Below are 21921 nucleotides of genomic sequence, written 5' to 3'. Positions count from 1 at the left end.
AGTTCTCCCTTTCATAACACAAGCGAAACAAAAACTAAGGCCAAAGAGACTCAGATCAGTAGATCCTCCCTTTCTGACTCCCATTTAACCTGACACCATCATGTAATACTTCATCCTTTCACCACTACACAAGCTGCTGAGAAAGTCACCTGGATTCAGTTGCTTGCTAAGGAGATTCTTTGATGATCTTGAGGGCTACCTCTACCTGCCTCATACCAAGGTCCTTGCTGCTAGAAGGATGGACAGCATCAGTTTTCAGCAACATACTACAGGAAAAAAAGGGATGAGAATTATTTCTGATGTTTCTCATTGTCAACCTTGTCATTTAAATAAAAATGCCTAGACACGCTGAAATTAGCGACCAGTAGAGATAAGTTAGGTAAAAGGATCTCTCGTGAACTTGGCACATCATTTTGACAAGTTTATCACCATTGTCAAAGTAAATTAACACATATTAACAGTTAAGATGTACAAGTACATAGTAGCATTTCAAACACAGCTGTTAGGGCTCACTTCCCACAGAAGCTTATAGAAGTCATACAGTGTTTCTACTGAAAACAGTTTTGATCAGCAAGTAGTAATTTCTTGTCTTCCTTTGAGTGGTGGTTGCTGTCTGCACCCATCTGTGAATACAGTCAAGTGACAGGGATAGGTTCCTGCAGTACAGTTCTCAAGTGGCCCTTTTAAGCAGCTGCAGGTCCATGTAAGTCCAAACCACTGCATTTCTTTGCATTTTTATGCTTTTATACATTAACCTGATAGCAAAGGAGAAACTGAAAGCCAATGTGGTAATGATGCATCTCAATGACACTCAGCACACGTGTGCATATTTTACACAGCAATACACAGACAGGTAACTAATATGATGAAAAACAAATCACAGTAGAGTAAAATTTAAAAAATGTCCTAAAATGTGCATTTTATTCCATATCATTATACAATGTTTACATACAGGTATACTTTTTAAACTGCTCAAAAGAAAGTGTGAAAAATAAAGTGAGGCGAATATCGATTTATAAATTCCACCCCCTCCCCAAGCTCCACACAAATAAAATACATTTTAAAACAATCTCTTCCAAATTTGTTTTCTCCTGAATTTATTGAATCTTTCATTTCAACATGAAAAATACAATCGAATGAATACTCAAGGTGAAATGTTGACCTACACTTCTGTAATGAGTCGGAAATACATAATTTAAAACCTTCATAAGCCTCTGCTTTTTGTTGCTGCTTACATAACCTTTGTTTTATTGAATTAGAAGGCACAGAAAGTCCAAATCATCACAGATCAGTAAAATTCTGATAAAAATATATTACTATGCTGGACTACTCCTGACTTATCCGGTATCACACAAAAGACTTTAGTAAAACCTTTTGTTGAAAATAGCACCATTTCCACTTAATCTCTTTTGAATATGTATCATCATTCTTGTTAAAAGTTGTGGTGGCACTTGAGGTGGGACACTTTCAGACAGCCAGGGTCCTCCAAAAGATGAAGCACATCAAATTACTGAACTCTCTACACAGTGTAGGTAACATTTTGTTGGGAAATGGCACATTTAAACCATAACGTATTAGCTTAACCCGCATATGGCTTGCCCATTTTGGTGTTTCCCTGACCCCTGCCTGATAATTTAGCTGATGTTCTTGTGACTGTGGTGAAACTAAAATAACGACATGTTTATGGGGCTTCGCGGCAAGCAGGTGTAAAAATAATATAACAAATAATGTGGTTGCTGCTAAGAAGGTTTTCACATGTTGTTTAACTCCAGTAAAGTTTGATCCAGCATCTGATGCATATTAAGGTTTTCTTCTTTGGCATGCGCCACTTTCTCTGTTGTGGGATTAGAAAATCAAAACATGAATAGTAGTTCTTCAGAGGCACTGATTCTCAGAATATGAAGGCATGCAATGATCATTTCTAATTGAGGGTTTATAAGGTAAGAAATGTGCATGCTCATAAATACTGATATCTCCAGACAACACATCTAGATGTAATTCCAAATTAATAGAACAAATGGCAAGCAATGCAAGTTTAGAACTGTTTGCAGGTACATTTGTTAATAAAATGCACTGCCAACAGAGATGAGGTTCTTGTGTGTTCTTGAAGCTCTTTGCTATAGGAAACTGAGACTGAGTGAATTTTTTTTAAATTAGGGCAAGAAGAAAATGATTGAGTTCTTCGCAGACCCATAACTAAGGTTAATTTATTTCAGAACTTGCAAAGAACAAACAAGAAATTAAAACCAATCTCCCCCTTAGTCAAGTGGCTTTTAAGAAATGTATTTCTTCTACAGTTAGTAGTTTTATGTTGCATGCACATTTTTATAGGACTGTCATTTTAACACACTTATATGATACAATAAATAAGCACATTGTTTTAGAACTGCATCATACCAGAAACCAATAACAGGAACTTCATACTAATGCAAGCATACCTTTAAACTGACCAGGTATTTTCAGGTAGAGCTCTCATTCCTAGCATTTCATTTTATTTTATTTAAATCAATACTTTATTTTGTTTTTGAAATTAAATACAAGCCCATTTCATAGCAATGTAAGATTTATGCATTAAAGTCTCCAGATAACAAAACAGCTGTAAGTATACTTTGTGTTGGTTCTGAAACATGAATCCTGGTGAACATTTTTCTCTCATCCACTTTCTAGTAAAACTCCCAGGGCCAACTCATGACATCAACAAAGCAGTGGGTCTCTCCACAAGAAAGGCTGCTACTTTCTGGACACTTAGGTAAGTGCTGTTAAGTGTTCACTGAAGTGGAAAGCAGCTATTGCACAGCCAAAGAGCACACTGCTTCTCTGAAGGAGGTGTGAATACAGATACACAAAAGCCTCCTCAGAAGGAGCATTTGTGTATTTTTCCAAAATAAGATTAGAATTTAATCCATTAATATACCACAGAATCAACAATCTGAAAAATCAATGTCTATGTTTCTTGCTTATTTCTACATTTACTGATTCATTCTTGAGGAACTTTTGGAAGAAGCAGTTTTTAAATAAGTTAACAACATAGTCACAACAAAGTTTAATCCTCATTCAATGCCAGCTTTAGTTCATTAGTTAGGCGACTGTTTTGCTCAAGTTGCTGGTAGAGTTGGTCTGTACAGGCAGCAAGCAGGTTAGAAGGAAAAAGAGGCAGAATGAAGACAGATTAGACAGAGAAAACAGATAAGTAAGTTAATAAAGAAACTGGTCACACCACAGACACTTCAGTAACAGAAACATTTTACCTTTGTTTCCTAGAACTCTGGTAATTAAATAGCTACTCCAAGGAACAGCTATTATAACCTGCAGAGGACTTGCTAAAACTCCTATGCAGAGAACAGCTGTGAGACAGGCAAATGGGAACACAAATGGAAGAACAGCAGCTATATTCCTAGAAGAATGAAGTCCTGCTTTAACCTTCATGAACAATGCATGGAAGATTTGTTTTATGGAGTGCCAATTTTCTTTGTGCATTTTTCACAATGTGGTGGAACCTCATCTGTCAGCTGCCAGAAAGCAACTGTGTCATAACCAGTCTAACCAACAGCAGGAGAGATGCTGAGAGCATGAACTGCCTACCCCTAGGTTTGACTCTCATTGTCTATCTTTACTGTGGAATCTGACAGCCCAAATGGTATTTTTGATGGGTAAACATACTGTTATCACTGGTATTAACACACTTCAATATCTGTAAATTGTCCAGTGGTACTTTATAAAAAGACAACCCCAAAACACTTGGTGAAAATGAAGTGGAAGTGTGAAAATCTGCACAGCTTGAATACAGCAAATAGACAGGATGGTCCACTTCCATGGTCAAACAGAACACCCACAGCTATGATACAACAGTGAATTTACTGAGTTCTGCAGAAAGAAGTTCTCTGATGATACTTAATGATTATTTTTTTCTCTAATTGTCTATATTGGTCTCAATAGTCTAGATTCAAATAGTACTCCTGACCTCTTGATCCCAGATTATTCCACTACAGGAAAAGACTGGTTCTTTTCCACAAGATTCTTAACAGCTTTCACAGAAATCCTCTTCCCCTGTGGGGTTTGGACATAACAGCCCACAGCAATAGCAAAGCTTTTTTTTTTTTTTTTTTTTTTTTGTTGTTTTGTTTTGTTTTGTTTTGTTTTTGTTTTAAAGCAGTGAGTTACTCCATACAACACACTTGCACTGAGTGGCAACTCCTGACAACTTCTCCCCACAGCCTAAACTCTGACAGCCAGCTCAGTAAAAGCAGGACACATTTCACATTTCTGTTCTTGGTCCAGTAACAATTGGGTTTTTGTCTCTACTATGAGGATAACATTTGACACTAAGACACACATGGAAAAAACATTGAGACATTGTAATAATAAAAATTCTACTTTGTTTGGCAAAATGTATTTAGTTGTTATTCAAATACGACAACAGAATTTGAATCACAAACTTGATGCTTACCTTCATCACAGAGAATTAATTAATCTCTTGGTTTGAGGCAGAGACTTCCAGGGTTTCTCATCATCCCAAATGAGACTAAAACCCCAGGTCAAGTGTGGAAATGTTGTGAGCATGAAGTCAGCTCCTGACTACCTGTACACAAGTCTGGCTAGGTTGCGATTTATCACGCAGATAGCGCCAAAGGTCCTGGCTCTGTACGGAGCCATCTTGAGCCAAGCAGTGTGTTTGACTTCTGGTGCACAACCCCTGAAGTTCAGCCTCAGCAGAGCTACCTTTGCACATCGCATAGCCCAGGCAAATGAAATGTCAGAGCCAGCTTTGCACCTCTGTCAACCACTCATGTATGCTACTAGGTGTAGGTGTCACTATTTAATGTTTCGTACTCAACTAGGCACTATCAAATCAACTGAAAGTCAACGTTTAAGCTTTCAAACCTGAAATCAATGTAGCATTGTAGCAGAATCATCACGTTATTACATTAATAATGAGAAGTTTCCGGTTCCAATTTTAAGACATTTCTCATGAGTCTAGAATTCAAACTCATAAATCTGAGCTAAGTACAAGTGAAAATCTCCTGAAATCTCTGCTGAATTTTCAATCACATCCTGCCACTCAAGAAAAGTCTAATGAAAAAGTAAGCACACAGTATCTTCACGGACCAATCAAGGTGCAAAAGAGGGGAAAACTTTTTGCAAGTATTTTGAATTTGATATTGCCCCCTTTAAATCTCTCAGATTTAAGCTGAAGAACAAACATTGACATAAAAACAGGAAATCTTCAGCATCAAACTAGGAGAAAATTTGGGGCTTTAAAGTGAAAAATCTAATGTCAAGGGCTTAACTGCTCTCACCTACGCTCCCACGACCAAGTGACCTTAAGACAGGAGTGTTTTTGTAGATTTTGGTCCAAAAATAACAACTGAAAAAATTCACATTAAATTTGACATTTTATCTGCATCATAGTTTGGAAAAGAGTGAGACCATAACTGCTAAGTATTAACCCCAGAATATCAAGAATGGTATCCTCATCCCATAGACTCCTGTTGCTGGCTTTGCATTGTCAACAGTCAGGCAAAATTGTTTGTAGAAGAAAAATGGAAGCATCAATGAAAATTAAATCCCTAATGGCAAAAGAGTATATTCTTTTTTATTAATAACTGAAATGGCTCTTTAAATAAATAAAAGGCAAAGGAATAGCAAAAGGGATACAGCTGGGATGTTTATTTTACATTGAGAGATGTAGAGTTTCTGTACAATAGAGCACAAAAAGCATATTCCGAGACAGGTGCTAGAAGAATAGAGTCAAGTATGCTAGAAGACAGGACAGTGAACCATGAAACATCCAAAAGCTTGGAAAGATGTTTTATCCAACCTGATGGAGATGTCTTTGGAGAAGTGAAGCAAAGAAAATTATCTGCATGAAAAGAAAAAGGGAGATAAGATAGGAAAAAAAAAAAGCGCAGGAAAAAAAAAGCACAGGAGAAAAGAAGTCCAAAAAAGCAGCACACAACAGAATCCAGCATGCTGGGATGACTACTAGTGAAACACCACACCATGCTGGGATTGGAATGCTACAGCAATTTCCTCATGTACCAGTAGAGGACTACATTTTAAAGCCTATTTTCTATCTGGAAATATCACAAATGGACGAAATACTGTAATCTCTGGATACACAGAAGGAAAAAAATAATAATAATCCATTTGTTTGATAAGCCACTGACTAAACTGATGTGCTGGTACATAGAAATCAAAGCATACAAAGCAGTCAATATTAGACCCCTAATAAGTTGCGGAAGACAGGGAGGAAAGCGATGTAGAAGTGTGGGGATTAAAAAAAAAAAAAAAAAATACCAAGAAAGAAATATTTAAAATATGGGTGCACACAAAATACATGTTAAGCCCTGCTCAGAGCTGATGTCTTGCTGGAAGTGCTAGCTTCCAAAAGAAGTTCTAGGACTGGACATCACACCTCACAAGCACTTGAGAAAGCCACAACTCTTCCCATGTCAATTTTATAGGGTTCATGCATATGAAAGGTATGAGCATGGGAAGGTGGATTTAGCACAGCTGACCTCTGTTCAGAGTTTTACATCAATGGAGGAAGAGTCTGTGTGTATGAATCGCTGCATGGACTAGTCACACCTTACAACTGATCATTTTGTTTTTCTCCCACCTAAAATTATTTTTCTTTTTCTCCTTATAACTAAAGTTGGTTTTACCACACTTTTGGTATTTATAAATTAATTACTACTACCCTCCACAAAATATGCAGAAACAACCTACAATTCAACTGTCACTTTTATGGGTCTAAATCATAAAGTGTTCTTATTTTTCACACTTGTAACTCAGTGCTAACAGCAGAAAATTTCAGAGCAGTCTAGGATAATTAAGATACACACATTCCACTATCATTAACAGAGCTAAGTCTAAATTCCTTTGAAACTCTTCTAAGAGCTTTACCAGAACAAAACTGTGAACGCAAAACACACTCAATGCAACATGTATATTGATATTATCATCTTTTGGCAAATTCAAAATGATGGGCCTGGTAAGAAATACTTGAACAGAGGTGAACTGAAAGGATAAGTGCAGAGCTACAACGGGCAACTGCAAAACACAAGGATTGCAGATACATACTGAAAGAGTAAACACAAGCTCATTAGCTCATTGATTAGCTTACAAAATCACCATGAGTATTTACCAGGCTAGGCTCAACACTCACCCACACTTTGCCACGGTAAAGAAATTGTTCATGGTATTTTGTACACCTAGACTCGCTAAAGAAATGCGTCTCCCGCTACAGAGGGAGTATGATTTCACAAAGCCGGAACCACGCAATCAATGAGGGCAGGGAAGCAGGTGCAGGCACAAGCTGGGAAGACATTTACATGGAAGTCATATCGTTGAGAGCATGGTCGAGCTCCTCGCTGATAGCTTTGTACTTCAGTTTCTGAGCATATAGCTCATCTAACATTCCCCCCAGGGAAAGAAGAGGTGCACGAGGAAATGGAGTGTGATCGTGGGATGGAAGATGAAGGCAACGGCATGGGATACCATCCAGAAGCAACAGAAAAGGGTAAGAACGCACAGAAGGAAGTTTTGCGGCAGACAGGACAACAAAAAAAAAGAAAACAAAAGATAAGGGAAGAGTAAAAAAAACAACAGTGAGTAGTTTTATATGACAAGTTCATGACCGCACTGCCACTGGAACAACCTGTGATATAAACAAGATGAAGGAAACAAAGTGTATATGGGAAGCTAAATCTGTTTCACTGCCCTAAATTTTTGTTCTAATGCACATTAGGAGGGCACACAGGTGTTACAGAAGTCAGTACCAGGGACAGGAGATCTGAAAATGGGTCTCCAGAAATATGCTAATTTTTCGTTTTCTAGAAAAAGAAAAAAAAAACAGCAACAACAAAAAAAACACTCTCTGGTTTAGGTGATCTGTCAAACACTCTTTAACGGAGAATTTTTGTTCTAAGGACTTAGCTTTTCTTCTCTGCTTCCTGAGTCAGCGACCATAAACTTGCAGCAGCTCCCCAGCTATATTTCGTACCCTTTACACCTAAGTCTGACATGCCAAGCAATCAAGTTTATTAAAATCCTAGACTATGTAACATATCTAAGTAGTGAACTCCGTACAACTTTTTATTACCAAACACTGCTGAATTATTTTCTCTGGAGGGAAAAAGCACATTCTACTGCAGTTCTGAAAGATTTATCAAAACCTTAAAATAAACTCCATGAATTTAAATAAGCTGTCCTCCCAAGTATATATACAATCCATAAGATTTACAGAAAGCCAGCAACTGTTCTATGTCACAAAATGCCTGCCCTGATCACAATAATAAATTATGTCAGCTTGCTACATTCTTAACTATTAGAACCCTAACTCTTCACCACCTTTATAATAAGCTAATGCTACTTATCTAATCATTTACCCTATACATTTATAAAACTCCAAGTAGATGAGTGTAAAGCAGAAAATGAAAGGAGTCTTGAGAACATCAGAGAAAAGGAACAGGCAAGAGCAAAACACCGTTCACCTGAAAGATTTAAGTCATCAATATATTTCAATTTTTCAATTAGAAAACATTTTAACTTTTTTTTTTTTTTAATAACTTTTTAAACAAACCATATTTATGTAAGCAGGATAAGTTAGGCAAGTTGAATTGTGTACTACATAAAACCAGGAGAATAAAAGATCTGTATTTCTTTAGCAAGTAAGGAAAACAAAGACCCATACCTTCTAGGTCATCAATGCTCTTCTCCAGCTTGGTTACTGACCTCTCAGCAAATTCAGCACGGGTCTCAGCCTGAAGTCAAGACCAGTACAAACAATTGTAGGGAATACGTATTACTTACAAATAGAAGAACAACAATTCATATGAGGGAAAAAAGGACAATGAGAGGAATAAGACTAAAAATAATTAAAACAATAAGGCAATGCTCCGTTTTAGGAAAGACATCCAACACTATACTCCAAAATGACATATTCATCCTTAAAGAATCAAAATAGCTTTTATATTAAAAGAATCAAAATTTTAGTCAAAGATCTGTTATACAGAACAGCTCAAGTTTTACCTCCTTCAGTTTGTCAGTCAGGACTTTAATCTCCTCCTCATATTTGTCTTCCTTCTGTGAGTACTGTAATTAGAAAGAAGATCATTGATATTAGATCAAGCATTCTATGTATATAAAAAATACCACTCTTCTAATAGATCAACTGTGTAAAATAAATTAATGCAGGTATAACTAAATTCCTCTTACCAGACTGTGGTCATATACAACTTACTTCAAGAGAAAAATTTCCCTGAGTTGTATTCCAGCAGGGTACAGCAGAAACTCTGAGTAGAAATTAGTATTACAGTTTAAAGATGAATGGCACTTGGAGAAATTATAGCAAACAAATGCCATTTTGAGTCGTATTATATAAATAATACTTAACCCTGTTAGACTATTTAACAGTAGATATGTTCAAATAATACTAATCTATGTGGAACTTGAAGGAACACAAGGTTCTGATAATAGCCAGATATGAACTGAGCATTAAGTCCAAATGCTTCTACTAACAAATCACAGAACCACAGAATTGTAGGGGTTGGAAGGGACCTCAAGAGATCATCCGGTCCAACCTCCCTGCCAAAAAACAGGTTCCCTAGAGCAGGCTGCCCAGGGAGGTGTCCAGACGGGCCCTGAGTATCTCCAGAGAAGGGGACTCCGCAACCTCCCTGGGCAGCCTGTAAATGGTCCTGCTGAAATGCTGCAAAGTGATCATAAAAAAAAAAAAAGCCAAAGGCCAATCTAGGGAATAGCATAATGAGCACATTCTCACGCAAGTCTCTAGCCTACCTTCTCAGCCTGAGCCTCCAGCGACTTCAGGTTGTTGGTCACAGTTTTCAACTCCTCTTCAAGCTCAGCACATTTGCTGTTATTTCGGAAGGAAGGCAGGAAAGGGGTGGATGGAAGATTCAGTCAAGCAAAGGAAACAGGAGAAAAAAAAAGGGGGGGAAAAGATAGAGAAAAATGAAAACAATTACAGAGCAAAAGAACGGCCTCAAAAGCAGCTGAATCTATCACAGACTGAAAGCAACATTTTACAATGCCAAATTCCATTTTAAGTGTGCATTAAGACGACAACCAGACACAAATTATCTACAGCCTTTGGCTTACACAGAAATATTTACAAAGTGTTTACACGTGAGATAGTTCAGCTTCTTTTTGGCTGCATAAGAGATCAGTTTTAAAGGCAAAAATGAACAAATAAACAAAAAAGGAGACCAAAGAAAAACACCAAAGCAAGATGCAAAGGGAGTAAAGAGCACAGTGAAGATCTATTTGTTACTGACTGAGCTAACTGGCTATGGAAGCTGAAAGACTCGGGTTGCAGTTAAACCTAATAACTGTTTATTAGTATCAGTACCTTATCCTCTGCAGCCATTAATGCTTTCAAGGTTTGATCCATTATTCTTAACTGTTCTTCCAGCTGTCGGACTTGGCTGTTAGTGAACACATGAAATGCACAAAAGCCATTCACAAAATCAGTGTGCAGGTACAGCATGCAGTGACAAAACACACGCGCACACACATACAAACACATTTACTTTGGTGCTGACCATTGATTTCAACCATTAGAGTAAATGAGCAAAACATAGCTTTGAGCTGAACGCAGGGTGTACTGCCAATGTTTCATGCTGTTACAGTTACTGTCTTGTGGCACCTCACAGGCATCTCAGGGACAGTTGAACACTTACCTTTCCGATAGTTCAGCACGTTCCTCAGCTCGCTCCAGGTCACTCTCGATGATCACAAGCTTACGAGCTACCTACAGGCAAAAGCAAGTGACATTCATGGATATCCCATTGCTGCAGCCAACAACATCTGTCCATAGAATCCACAAAGCACGCAGTTGGACCTCTTCCCATTTTCTTGTTAACGTGGGCTTCATCATGCGACATCTTCAGCATTCACTTGGGTCTTTGTTACCTGACCTTTTTCAAGACCCCTTTTTTCTATTTACTGAAAGGCAGCTTTAAAATATTTTTTCTCCCTGTAAGAGTCCTTAAGAAACCAGGCAATACTCTCAACCACTTTAGCACAAAGATCTGAGTACAGATCTGCTACCTTGTCCCTGAAGGCATCCAGGTGCCTGTTTTTGTTTCTGCAGCTGCAAATAGCGTTGCTTGCTCTCTTTTGCACTTTAATCAGGAAAAAAAAAAAAGGAATTACAAGAACAGCCTGAAGTGTCTTAGAAACGGATGATCTGTGCCGAAAAACTAACCTCTTCATACTTGCGGTCAGCCTCTTCAGCAATGTGCTTAGCTTCTTTAAGCTGGATCTCTTGGATTTCCATCTTCTCTTCATCCTTCTGGGCTCTATTTTCAATAACTTTCATTCCTCTGAAAGACATGAAAAAACAGGAAATGTAAGGTTCAGGGTTTGCCAGTTCATCTCCAGTTCTACTACTACTGGAGTGTGACTTTCAGACAGATGCTTTAAGATGAATGAAGCATATCAGATACTTGACTTATCACACCAGAGGTCTAGTGCTGTACATCCACACTTTTGAAATTTAAAGCAAAAGCAGCATGATTTAGGAAGAAATAAAAGTTTGTTTAGCTCTTTCCACACTTTAGCTCTACGCAGAAACTCAATCACTTCACTATCCTTTTTTATTTAAAATTCCAGGACAACTGTTCTCGAGAAAGGTAAATAAGGGATCTTGCTTCTAAAGACCTAATATGACTGAAGATATCCATGTTTCTACACTCACTGTGAGACAGCATGCTCCAACACCTGCATGATTGACAGACATGTTTATGGAAAAACAGATTCAGATTTCCATGAGCTTTCCTACATCGGAGTCCTAAAGCACTGAAGTTCACTGTGCTCTACAAAAGCAAATTTTAACGCCTCCATAATAGGAAATATTGTGTTACCCCTTCCATACATGTTTGACCCAAATTTTCTTAACTATTTCACAATGCACGGTATGCGTTTGCTTTTCAACAGGCTGTGCTGTTAGCAAGGTAGAAACAAATATGCAGAATACTTGGGATTCCCTCCCAGAAGGTACTATCACAGTTATAAAATATAATTTGCTTTAGTGAAAAATGGGCTCTACCAAAGCCAACAAATCTTGAGTTCCTAACTCGTATTAGGAACATCTGGAAACCTCAGCCTAAATGTGACAGAATTAATGGGATCTCTCTCTCTCCACTTTTTTCACCTGCATGTATAAATCCTAACAACAGGAGAATCAAAGCCTCTTCCAGAACTTTGCTATTTCCCTGTGGGATTTTCTATCCACAATGAAATTAAGAATCACACAGCAGCACAAGAGTAATGTTATCTTTACAACTGAGACACGAACAGGAATTCAAGCCCATATATTTTGGACATCCTTACAGACGAACTGTGACTGAAGTCCATGTGACTGAAGTCCAAAGGCAGAGTGGATTACATGTGTGCACAGACATAGGAGTGGTTTAATTTATTTCCCTAGCCCACACCCTGTCAACTACCACCTTCGTCATAAGGGTAATCCAGCTAATAGGAGTGGATCCACCCACCTTTCACTCTCATCTGCAGCCTTCTCAGCCTCCTCAAGCTTCTGCAGGGCAGTAGCCAAGCGCTCCTGAGCCCGATCCAACTCTTCCTCAACCAGCTGGATGCGTCTGTTCAGAGAAGCTACTTCACTCTCAGCCTAAGCACAGAAAGAACAGAAATTAGTTCATGATAAGACACACATCACCTTTTTTCAGAAGGTTACACCACATACCTGCTAGTGCCATTTAACAGCACTTTTGTAATTTCTGACTTATCCACTAAAAAGCCCACATAGCAATGTATATTCCCTCATTGAATTATGAAGTTATTGCTTCCTTTACACAAGGCACATTAAGGACTGTACAATGTATACTAGAAAGAACAGGACTAGAAGAATTATGCATTATTGTTCCCTAAATATGTTACCTTCTTTGCAGACGTGAACCAATTGCCTTTCTTCCCTTTTAGGAGATCAACAGATCAACACAAACTATCAAGATCCTTCCACATTATCCCAAATTCTTTACTTATGCCCTTTTGCCATATTTTGCAATAAATATTGCCACAATGTTTCCTTGAATTCCATAAAAAGAGCTCAAAGTAAATATGCAAAAATACACCTGGATCAATATGTGCAATGAGACAGCTCCTACAGAGATGGGAGGAGAACATTTAAGTGCTTGAGAACATTTAAGTTTTGCTTATAGGCAAGCTATTCAAGAGCTGACAAAGAAGGCACCAGCAAAGGTTACATTTTGTAAGGACCCAGGTACAGGCAACAATTGCTTAAAATATTATTTTTCTCCTCCAAACTGTCATCCTCAGCTTTCCCCCCGATTTGCCTCTCTTCCATTACCTGTTTGCTTAATTTTATGTACAACACAATTCATCTGCCTATCATTACAAGCTTTTACTTCTAACATATTCAAACCTACACTTGTGTAAGTTGTAGAATAAGTTCTGTAACAGCCTTCCCATAATAACCTCATTATTAAACTCAATTTCTTTCAAAATAAACAAAACATACAAAATCACCATTATTCCAAAAAGTTAGTTACTTCCAAGAACAGCAGTTACTCTTAACTAGTACTGAAAATATTCTTGCCATACATGAGGACAAACAAATTTTAATTTCCAGCAGGGAAAAAAAAAAGCTATCATACCAAAAATACCAGTGCTTTTTCTTTAACTAAAAATTTAAGAACTGTTGTTTGTTGCTTTTACTACTCTGAGGTAGTTATATACAGCTGGCCACAGCCTGAATTTTGTTGTGAGTAACACAAGAACAACTTACACAACAGCCAAGTAAACAGCATCTGACATTACAGTAACACTGCTACTTGAAACATTGGAAGTAACGCAAACATCTGGGAAGCAAATTTGTATTTGAACATTAAAGAGTGTTCTCAGTGAGTACACTGTACCCAGAGAAGAAGAGACTTGATCCCTACATTTCCACATTAGCCCCCCCCAAAAAGCTTCGCCTAACTATGTAACCAACAGCAGGACTCCAAACCTGCACTTTGTCAACTTTCAACAGTAAAAAAATGTAAAAACAGTAAAAAACTTTTTACAGTAAAAAAACTTTTTGAGAAACAAAGCAGCTTTGGGAGTGGTGGAAATAGATGTTCTTTCAGAAACATCACCCTTGGGAAATCTGTAATGCTACAAGTTAATTATTATCATGTCAAGACTCCTCATCCCGATAAGAGCGTACAATATGCTTAGAAAACAGTGGGTGACTAAAGTTCAAGTTTTTACTTCCTGCTCCACCACCAGCAACTCAATGAGGTTTCACCAACGTTGCAGCCTTATATGGCCCAAGTCACTCGGCGGAGCAGGACTTCTCCCTTATATGGTGAGGAAGGAAAAACCCCAGTGACATGAGGGGCACTCCCACCGCGAACAGGCAAACACAACCTTCTGCATTTTTGACGCCGCACTTAGACACCGCATATTTTCACAATGACAGATGCCATGGATAGGTTACAACGGAGTGTTAATTATCACTGCCGTAAGAAAGACTGTTTTCCAGCTAATCATATAGTTGAAGAAGGAAAACTGCATTATGAAAATGCAGTTACTACCAGCCCCACAAGATGCACGCACACAACCGAAGGGACTCTTTCTAAAGGCGATGACTGCTTGTAACAAACTCCAAACTTTGAACAATCTGGTTTAACAATCAAAAGCTGTAGGCTGCAATACGCTTTGGCCACTGCTTTAGCTTTTTCATTGTTTGCGTATCTGTACCTTGCACAGGAAGAGAGAAAAAAAAAACCTTGAGCTGGTCACATGCTATACATATAAGGCAATTCACTAAGGGAAGGGTCAAGTTCACACCTCAGCTTGCTTGCTGCAACGTTCTCAAAGCTTCCCTCCTCAATCATGCAGCATAATTAAAAAAATAAAATAAAAAAAAAATCTGTGCCTGGCTGGCATTAGGAAAGAGGCACAGGTCTGTGTGCCTGGGAGTTCAGTTTTCTGGGTTTGTTCACCAAAGCGCTGATCCCCTCCAAACAAAAACGTAAGCACCAGGCAAACACGCTCTGCAGAATTCCACATTATCTCCAGGAAACAGACAAACATTACCCTTTCGGATGGTAACTCTCAGCCTTGCCCTGTGGCCAACCTTTAATGGCATGACTTAACCAGCAGGCTGTAATCGCTCCTCCAGTGCTCTTCCTTCCGCCACCAAAGGTATCACCAAAACTTCCCATTTTTAGTGACACTGTAACTAACTTTAATATCCTTGTTTAGAACTGTGTGTGTTGCTCAGGGTGGGAAAATGGGTGGCCTTTATTCATAAGAAACAAAAGCTTAGAAAACAAATGCAAACATTTTTAAAACAGAAACCCTTAGAAGACAAGTTACTGACTGTGACATGATCTCTCTCTCTCAAAAAAAAACAAACACCAGGTATGTGAAATGACTTGCAAGAATGAAGCAGCCACCCACCTGTAAGGAGCCATACTGAGCTTTTTGGAAGGCCAGCTCGAAGGGATCAGAAGGCTTACTACTGCTACATATCTTATAAGTTTGCTGCTCAGAACGTGCAGAAAGCCCCACATTAGATGCAAATACGATAATCACCCCTTTTACACTGTGATAAACTACGTGTGTAAAAAAATCGTATTTTGCATCCCTTTCAAGCAACCAGCAGACATTGCCAAAAATGACACTCTACATTTTATAGAAAGAAAATATAAGGTACAGCTTTTAGGAGTTCCCAAGGTCAGTGGCAAAGCAAACAACAGCACTATCAGTTTTTTGCTGCAACTACCACCCATAACCACATCTCCCTGCTACACAAATCTGTGCTGCTTACACCTGACCTTGTCCCTGCCTAAAACCGTGCAGACCACTCCCTTCCCCTCTCAGCTACTGTTTTTGGTGTGCTAAACATACTGCAGATGCCCTAGTGCAGATGCGTAGTGTCAGGGACCAGCTAATCACATCGCTGGGGTGTTTTCACATACTGTGGCTAAGTAGCCAGCCGCTGCCATCTCTGCTTTGCTCCCAGGTTCGCGAGTCCTTGGCAGCCAGGACGCTAACCTCCCCGGTGAATTAAGCTGGACGGGATGCACAGCCAACGAGCTGCTGCAAAAACCCAAAAGCCTGCCTGGAACCTAGTGTGGATCACCCGATCTCAGCTCTCTCCCCTAAATTCGACCTCGTTCTACCTCGACATCTTGTGAGGTGCCCGCAGCGGTCCCCTCGGACGCTGCAGCCTCCCCCGCCGAGCCGCAGGCCGGAGCGGGGCCGCCCGGGAGCGCAGCGCCCCGCCGCCCACCTGCAGCCTCGGGGAGGGCCGGTCTCAGCCCCAGGTGACCATTTTGTCGGCGGCCGAGGCCGGGCTGGGGGAGGAGGACGCGCACCCCCCCGACCCCTTACCTCCTCCCGCAGGGCCCGCTCCTGGTCCACCTCCCGCTGCAGCCGCCCCGCCCGCTCCTCGGCGGCGTCCGCCTGCTCCTGCAGGCTCCGGATCTTCCTCCGCACGGCCTCCAGCGAGCTCATCGCCGCCATGCCCGCGCCCGGCCTCGCCTCGCCGCGCCGCCTCCCTCCCTGCAGCCTCCGCCCCAGCCCCGGAAGTGTCCCGGTGCGCAGCGCAGCGCGGCGAGCACCGGGGCGGGGCTGGGGGCGGCGGGGCCCCGCGCGGAGGCCGAGGTTGAGGCCGAGGCTGAGGCCGGCGCGGCGAAGGCTCCGCGTCCAGGTGGGCGCCCCGGGGCTGCGCGGGGCGGCGGCGCCCCCTGGCGGTGCGGGGCGAGCCCCGCTCCCTTCCCCCCGCCTGGCCTCGGCGCCGGGGCCCCGCCGCCCGCACGGCCTCCCCGGCTGCTGCGCGGGATGCGGCGGCTCTCCGCAGGAGGCACGCCGGGGAGGCTTCCTCGTCCCCCGCTGTGTTTCCACCGCAGGCGGCCGGCGCCCTCTCCCCTGCCCTGTCTTCTTGCTCTCTCTCCAAACTTGTCGAGCGAATACTGGGCCAGCTGCCGTGCCCCAAAGTACTCCGCATCGCCAAAAAAGCAAGACATCCTTAAACTGTCAGGCGTATTCCACGCATACCATTAAACACGGCATTCATCTCGATGAAAACAAGCCAGACGCTCTACCTACCCTCCGCCCGAGGGATGACTGCAAATACAATTGCCCTCAACTAGCTTCCAAACGCTGTTTTCCAGCGAAGGCAAAGAGCCCTGGGATTGGTTAGGGAGATAGTCTTTTCCAACAGGGAATCTAGTAGCATTTCTCTTGCCTTCATCCTAGGCGAGCTATTTCCAAATAGTCTGCATACTTTTCCTTATAAGGAATATCTCCCCTGGATCTATATGCGGTTCCTTTGAACAAGTTAAATAAACGTCCTGCTAGGAAGCTGCCTCTCATCTATGCAGCCATACACAGAAGAAGAAAGACATCTGATCCCCATTACACGCAAAATCCTTCTCCCCCATTTCTATGCACACTTCGGTTTGTCGAGTTCTCTGTCAAAGCTACACAACTTAATTGCTGTACTGAAATTAAACCTTTCTTTGTGGTCTCTTCTTTTTAAAAGTAAAATGGCATAAAAACATGTTGCCTTTCATGCAAAGTTGGTTTTAGTAACATATCCCCTTCTAAAAGTATCCTTCCACCACTTTGCTTGCTTCATCTGTGGCAACTCCTCTTCTTATTATGGCTTTGAGGTTAATTTTAAAAGCTGTGTTATAGGAAAAGGACGGTCATCGCTTTGGAAGTACTGTGCTTTTGCCTAATCCTGTAATTCAGACCCAAGATGTACTCAGAGAGAACTAGATTGTACAGCAGCAGCCATACTGATCTAGACCTTAGCTGCAGAAACAGTAAACTTGCACAGTTCCGTGCATGTAATACATTAAATGTATGTCAGGGGCAGACAGGTGGGTGGGATGAGGGCCTGGGAGGGGCACGCGCTCTTGCATTATTACCATATAAAGTGCTGAGCTATATATATCCCCCAGCTTGCTCCCAGGATCCCTGTCCTCTGAACTGCAAACCTTGCAAGTATCATCTTCCAGGGAGTTTTCACTCATGCAGGACTGAACTTTCCTTTGACAAGTAAAACCATCTCAGGGATTTCCAGGAAGAAAAACTAGGAGAAGACCTTTTATCTCAGCGATCAGTGAGTGAGCCAACTAGTATCTAGCACCAGCTCTAACATAAGTGTGCCTAGGAACAGCTCTCTTGCAGATAGAACTGACAGCCCTTGCTCTTCCACATCTGTGGGATCTACATGATGTGCTCTTCTTGGCTGTCCCTCTCCCAGGGACTATCTAGCAGCTATTAGCTCTCAGATTCTGTTCCACTTACTACCAAGGTAACGTTGTTCGAACCCAAGCCATTTTCCCCAACATCTGAATTGACAATCCACACCACATGGAACAGCAAATACACATGAAAAGCACGTGCTGAGTGAGCAGCAACCCAACCAAATGCCTCTGAGAGTGTGCAAACCTCATGCAAGGAGGCAGTGCTGCGTCTCCCACCTCCCTGCCCAGGAGGTGCCTGGACCCTGCCTTCAGCAAGGCTTCGGAGCGCTGCCTCGTAGGAGTCCTGGCCAGCCTGTGCAGCGGGGGTGTGTGGTCTCTGTATTGGGGTGGTGGTGAAAGGGATGGGGGTAACTTACATCTGTGGCCTTTTTGTCAGCCAGTTCCAACTTTTCCTGTGCATCTTTAAGGGACTCGGAGTATTTGTCGAGCTCATCCTCAGTGCCCTTCAGCTTCTTTTGCAGAGCCACCAGCTCGTCCTCCAGCTGTGATTCGGGTGGAAAGTGGTGGAGAGGGGAGGGCGGGCAGGAAAAGGTGCAGCAGGCAACGTGATCGTGCAAAGGGAGAAGTGCGAGTGCAGAAGAGACAGAAAAGGACAGACGGACAGAGAGAGAGAGAAAAGGAGAGACAGTTAGATTCTCTTTGCTTACGGCACAGGCACAATACCTTGGCAGCATTCTCCTCTGCGGAGAGGAGGCTATCCTCGGACTTGTGTAGCTCTTCCAGCACTTGGTCCCTCGTATCCTCCGTCACATGCAATTGCTTTTCCAATTGCACAATGTCATCCTCTAACTAGGTGCACAAGAGGAAATACAATGCACAAATACATTTTTCCCTGGGCTCTGAAAAGGGGGAAGGTCATTTTTAAATCCCTCTCCTCTCCTCTGGCCTCCTTCAGGATCTCCAAGAAACTTACAACCACCATGCCCCCCTCCCCCAAACTAATAAAGCCCCATGTGTGAAGGAGGGGGTTTGGAGTGGACCAGGAAAACGGGGCACACACCTGGAGATGGGGGGAGCAGCTGAAATTTGACAAGTCTGCTGGGTGGTACGGGGGACGGGCAGGGGGACCCAACGACACGACACAAACCCAGCTTTAACATATCCTTCACCACATTGTAGCACATCTATCCCTTGCTAACCCGCTGCTCGAGGCAGAGGCTCCCAGCCAAACCACTGTGACAAAAGCACAGAGGCCATGCAGCTGTCCCAGGGTGTGGGGACACCACCTCCTTCCTGCTGCGCCCCCAGAAACCTCCAGCCACGTGGGGAAAAACCCTCTTTAAGAGGGCTTCGTTAGTTCAACCAGTTCTGCAGGGAAGGAGATGGGGGGGGGGGGAGGGGGGGGTCAGCAAAGTACTTATAAAAAAGGAATCAGAGAGAAATGGTCTGGAAAAACTTGTGCCCCGGCACCAGCCACACCAGGGCCCTCAGTGCAGACCTGCTTGCTCCTCTCCTCCGCTGCTTTCTTGTCCGCTTCGGCTTGCTCTGCTCTGTCCAAGGCATTCTCCTTGTCCAGTTTAAGCATCTGCATCTTCTTCTTGATGGCATCCATGGTGGCGGTAGGCTAGGGCGCGTCCCCGCGCGAAGTGCACCCGAAAGAAAAGCTGGAGCAGCACCGGGACGGGTGGGAGTTGAGCGGGAGCCCGAGGCCGAGCAGTGCCAGAGGCGGCCCCGCGGAGCTGCCGGCGGGCGGCGGGGCCGGGCGGTGCGGGCCGGGGCGGCGGCGGAGTGCGAGCGGCGGGCAGGGAGCGCCTCCCAGATATGTACTTTCCCAGGGGGCCGACTGCATTCCTCAAGACATCCAATACTTTTTTGGAAAGGGTTTTTTTTTTTCCCCTCCCTCCTTCCCTCCCTCCCCCGCCCTTCCCTACCCCTTTCCCTCGGCCCGCTCCCCCCGGCCGGGCGCGGAGGCTGGCCGCTCCCACTCGCTGCCGCCTGCCCCTTGGCCCTGGATGTGCCTATATTTGGGGCGAGGGAAGGCGGGGAGCCGTCCCTTCCCTTTCTAAATAGGCAGCACGGGCCGCTTCAAGGCTGCTCCTGGCAGGGAAGGGAAAAAAAAAAAAAAAAAGGGGGGGGGGGGGGGGCGTGAAGGGGAAAAAAAAGAGCAGCATCTCATGGAACACGGGGAGAGCCTGCTGCTGGGGGCCGGCCGGGCAGCTGGGTGCCAGCGGTGGGGACGAGGCTGGTTTGCGCTCAGCTACGCAGTAAGGGGCAGGTGGGCGAGGCCCCTATGCTGGGGCACGGCCGGGCCCGGCTGCCCTTCCGGGGGAGGCAAAGCTGCAACGACGGAGCCCACGGGAAGCTGGGACAGGGAAACCGGCTGGTGAGGCTGCTACGGCTCGCACCCTGCGCCTGCAATGCCAGTTGCGATCGAGGTAGCAAAGAGAGGCTCGAGCAACCCAGAGAACAATTAAAACCTATAATTAAGTAGAAACCTATTTTCGCTTGTGCCAAGTCTCTGTCTCATTAGCACAGCAAGCAAGACACAACACGCTCTGTCACCACTATGCACGCTCCTTCCCATAGTGCATGAAGTACACAGCCATGCACGAGCCCCATGCGATGGGGTTGCACAAAGGGAAAATTAAGCAGCCTCTTTGTCTGAGCTCTGTACTTGCACCAGAAAATTCCTCCCTGGTGCTGTCACCAATCCTCTGAACCGACGTTACTTCGCAGCAGGAGAGAACGTCCTATGGCTTCTGGCCTGCTGTACTTGCCAGGGCAAATAAGGGCTGTGAGCTGCGAAGCAGGCTTGGAGGCCAGCTCCCTACAGCCTCAACAAGTCATGCCATGAAGCTTCAGCTTGTCTGCAACAAGACAGTAAAGCCCTGAGTTCGGACCAGAGTTTCATTCTCGTTCTCTGCTCCTGAGAAGGCCAGAATCTGGATCCAGCTTTGAGCCCCATGCAGTTCGGAGCATCTCACACCAGGCTCAGGGCTCAGTGTGTCGCTGCTGGAGAGGGCGTAATGCCACGGGCAAAGCAGCAGCTTTCCCTATGCTTACCTAAAGACGGTTTCTTACTGCATTCCCTTTTAATAACCAAACTCCTCTGACAGTAATAGTAAAACAACAGTAATGATAGTAAAAAAGAGGAAGCAAAATCTTTCTAGAGAGGGAAATCCTCTTTTCTACACAATAACGTGCATCAATCCATATCTATTGGTTTGAAAAATCATCTATGTAAAAGCATCGAAATGGAAACAGCAGTGCACTACCGCAGACTATTTAAAAATGCCAGACAATAAAGTATTCAAAAAGTTTTCAGATTTGCAGCTAACTCGTAAGCACAGATTTTCTCTGTGCTTATCTTGCTTTCACTAGATAGCCACTTAGCCTTTCTTAAGTACAATGAATATTTAAGAGACATCTAGTTACACATTGTTCAACAACTTGACTGTATTAAGAAATGCATCAATATGTTTTGTTCCTAGTTCAGGAGAACTAATTCCTCTGCCACAAAAAATTCCTTTAAAAGCATACTGTGGCTGGGAATTCAGTGAGGTAGCTCTTTTGCCTTTGGGTGAAGCATATGTCTTGCGAAATTAAACAAACAGTATCCTGTCTGGCTAATTTGGGAGTGGTGCTGATAAGCTCTTAAAGAATTCCTGTGCAGACCCATTTTTCTAAAAGAATGTTAATGATG

General features: G+C 42.9%; 1 protein-coding gene across 20 annotated transcripts; it reads right to left on the bottom strand.

The window, feature by feature from the left end:
* Nucleotides 1–400: 400 nt before the first annotated feature.
* Nucleotides 401–20077, bottom strand: TPM1 (tropomyosin 1). Of its 20 annotated transcripts, none has more exons than XM_035335376.1 (10): nt 19717–20052; nt 18942–19067; nt 18635–18760; nt 12522–12655; nt 11231–11348; nt 10704–10774; nt 9802–9877; nt 9034–9096; nt 8696–8765; nt 733–1834 (listed from the first exon to the last, which is right to left on the bottom strand). In XM_035335376.1, the coding sequence occupies exons 1-10, from the start codon at nt 19828–19830 to the stop codon at nt 1752–1754; spliced, it is 981 nt and encodes a 326-aa protein (XP_035191267.1). In that variant the 5' UTR covers nt 19831–20052; the 3' UTR covers nt 733–1751. The 20 variants fall into 20 exon arrangements, 15 of the variants coding, with proteins under 15 accessions (XP_035191259.1, XP_035191257.1, XP_035191264.1 ...); XR_004753458.1 differs by lacking the exons at nt 733–1834; nt 18635–18760 and adding exons at nt 5572–5860; nt 7169–7413 and having other exon boundaries at nt 19717–20051; XR_004753459.1 differs by lacking the exons at nt 733–1834; nt 9802–9877; nt 18942–19067 and adding exons at nt 5572–5860; nt 7169–7413; nt 10373–10448 and having other exon boundaries at nt 19717–20046.
* Nucleotides 20078–21921: the final 1844 nt, after the last annotated feature.

Source organism: Oxyura jamaicensis, chromosome 10 (assembly GCF_011077185.1).
Source record: "Oxyura jamaicensis isolate SHBP4307 breed ruddy duck chromosome 10, BPBGC_Ojam_1.0, whole genome shotgun sequence".
Taxonomy (NCBI): Eukaryota; Metazoa; Chordata; class Aves; order Anseriformes; family Anatidae; genus Oxyura; species Oxyura jamaicensis.
This window is presented reverse-complemented; position numbering and strand designations above follow the sequence as displayed.

Coding starts and splice junctions, on each gene's coding strand:
- TPM1 (XM_035335376.1), bottom strand. CDS start 19,830: ATGGATGCCATCAAGAAGAAGATGCAGATGCTTAAACTGGACAAGGAG. Junction 11,349..12,521: donor GCTGCAGATGAGAGTGAAAG/GTGGGTGGATCC, acceptor CATGTCTTTCAG/AGGAATGAAAGTTATTGAAA. Junction 9,878..10,703: donor CGTGCTGAACTATCGGAAAG/GTAAGTGTTCAA, acceptor CCGAAATAACAG/CAAATGTGCTGAGCTTGAAG.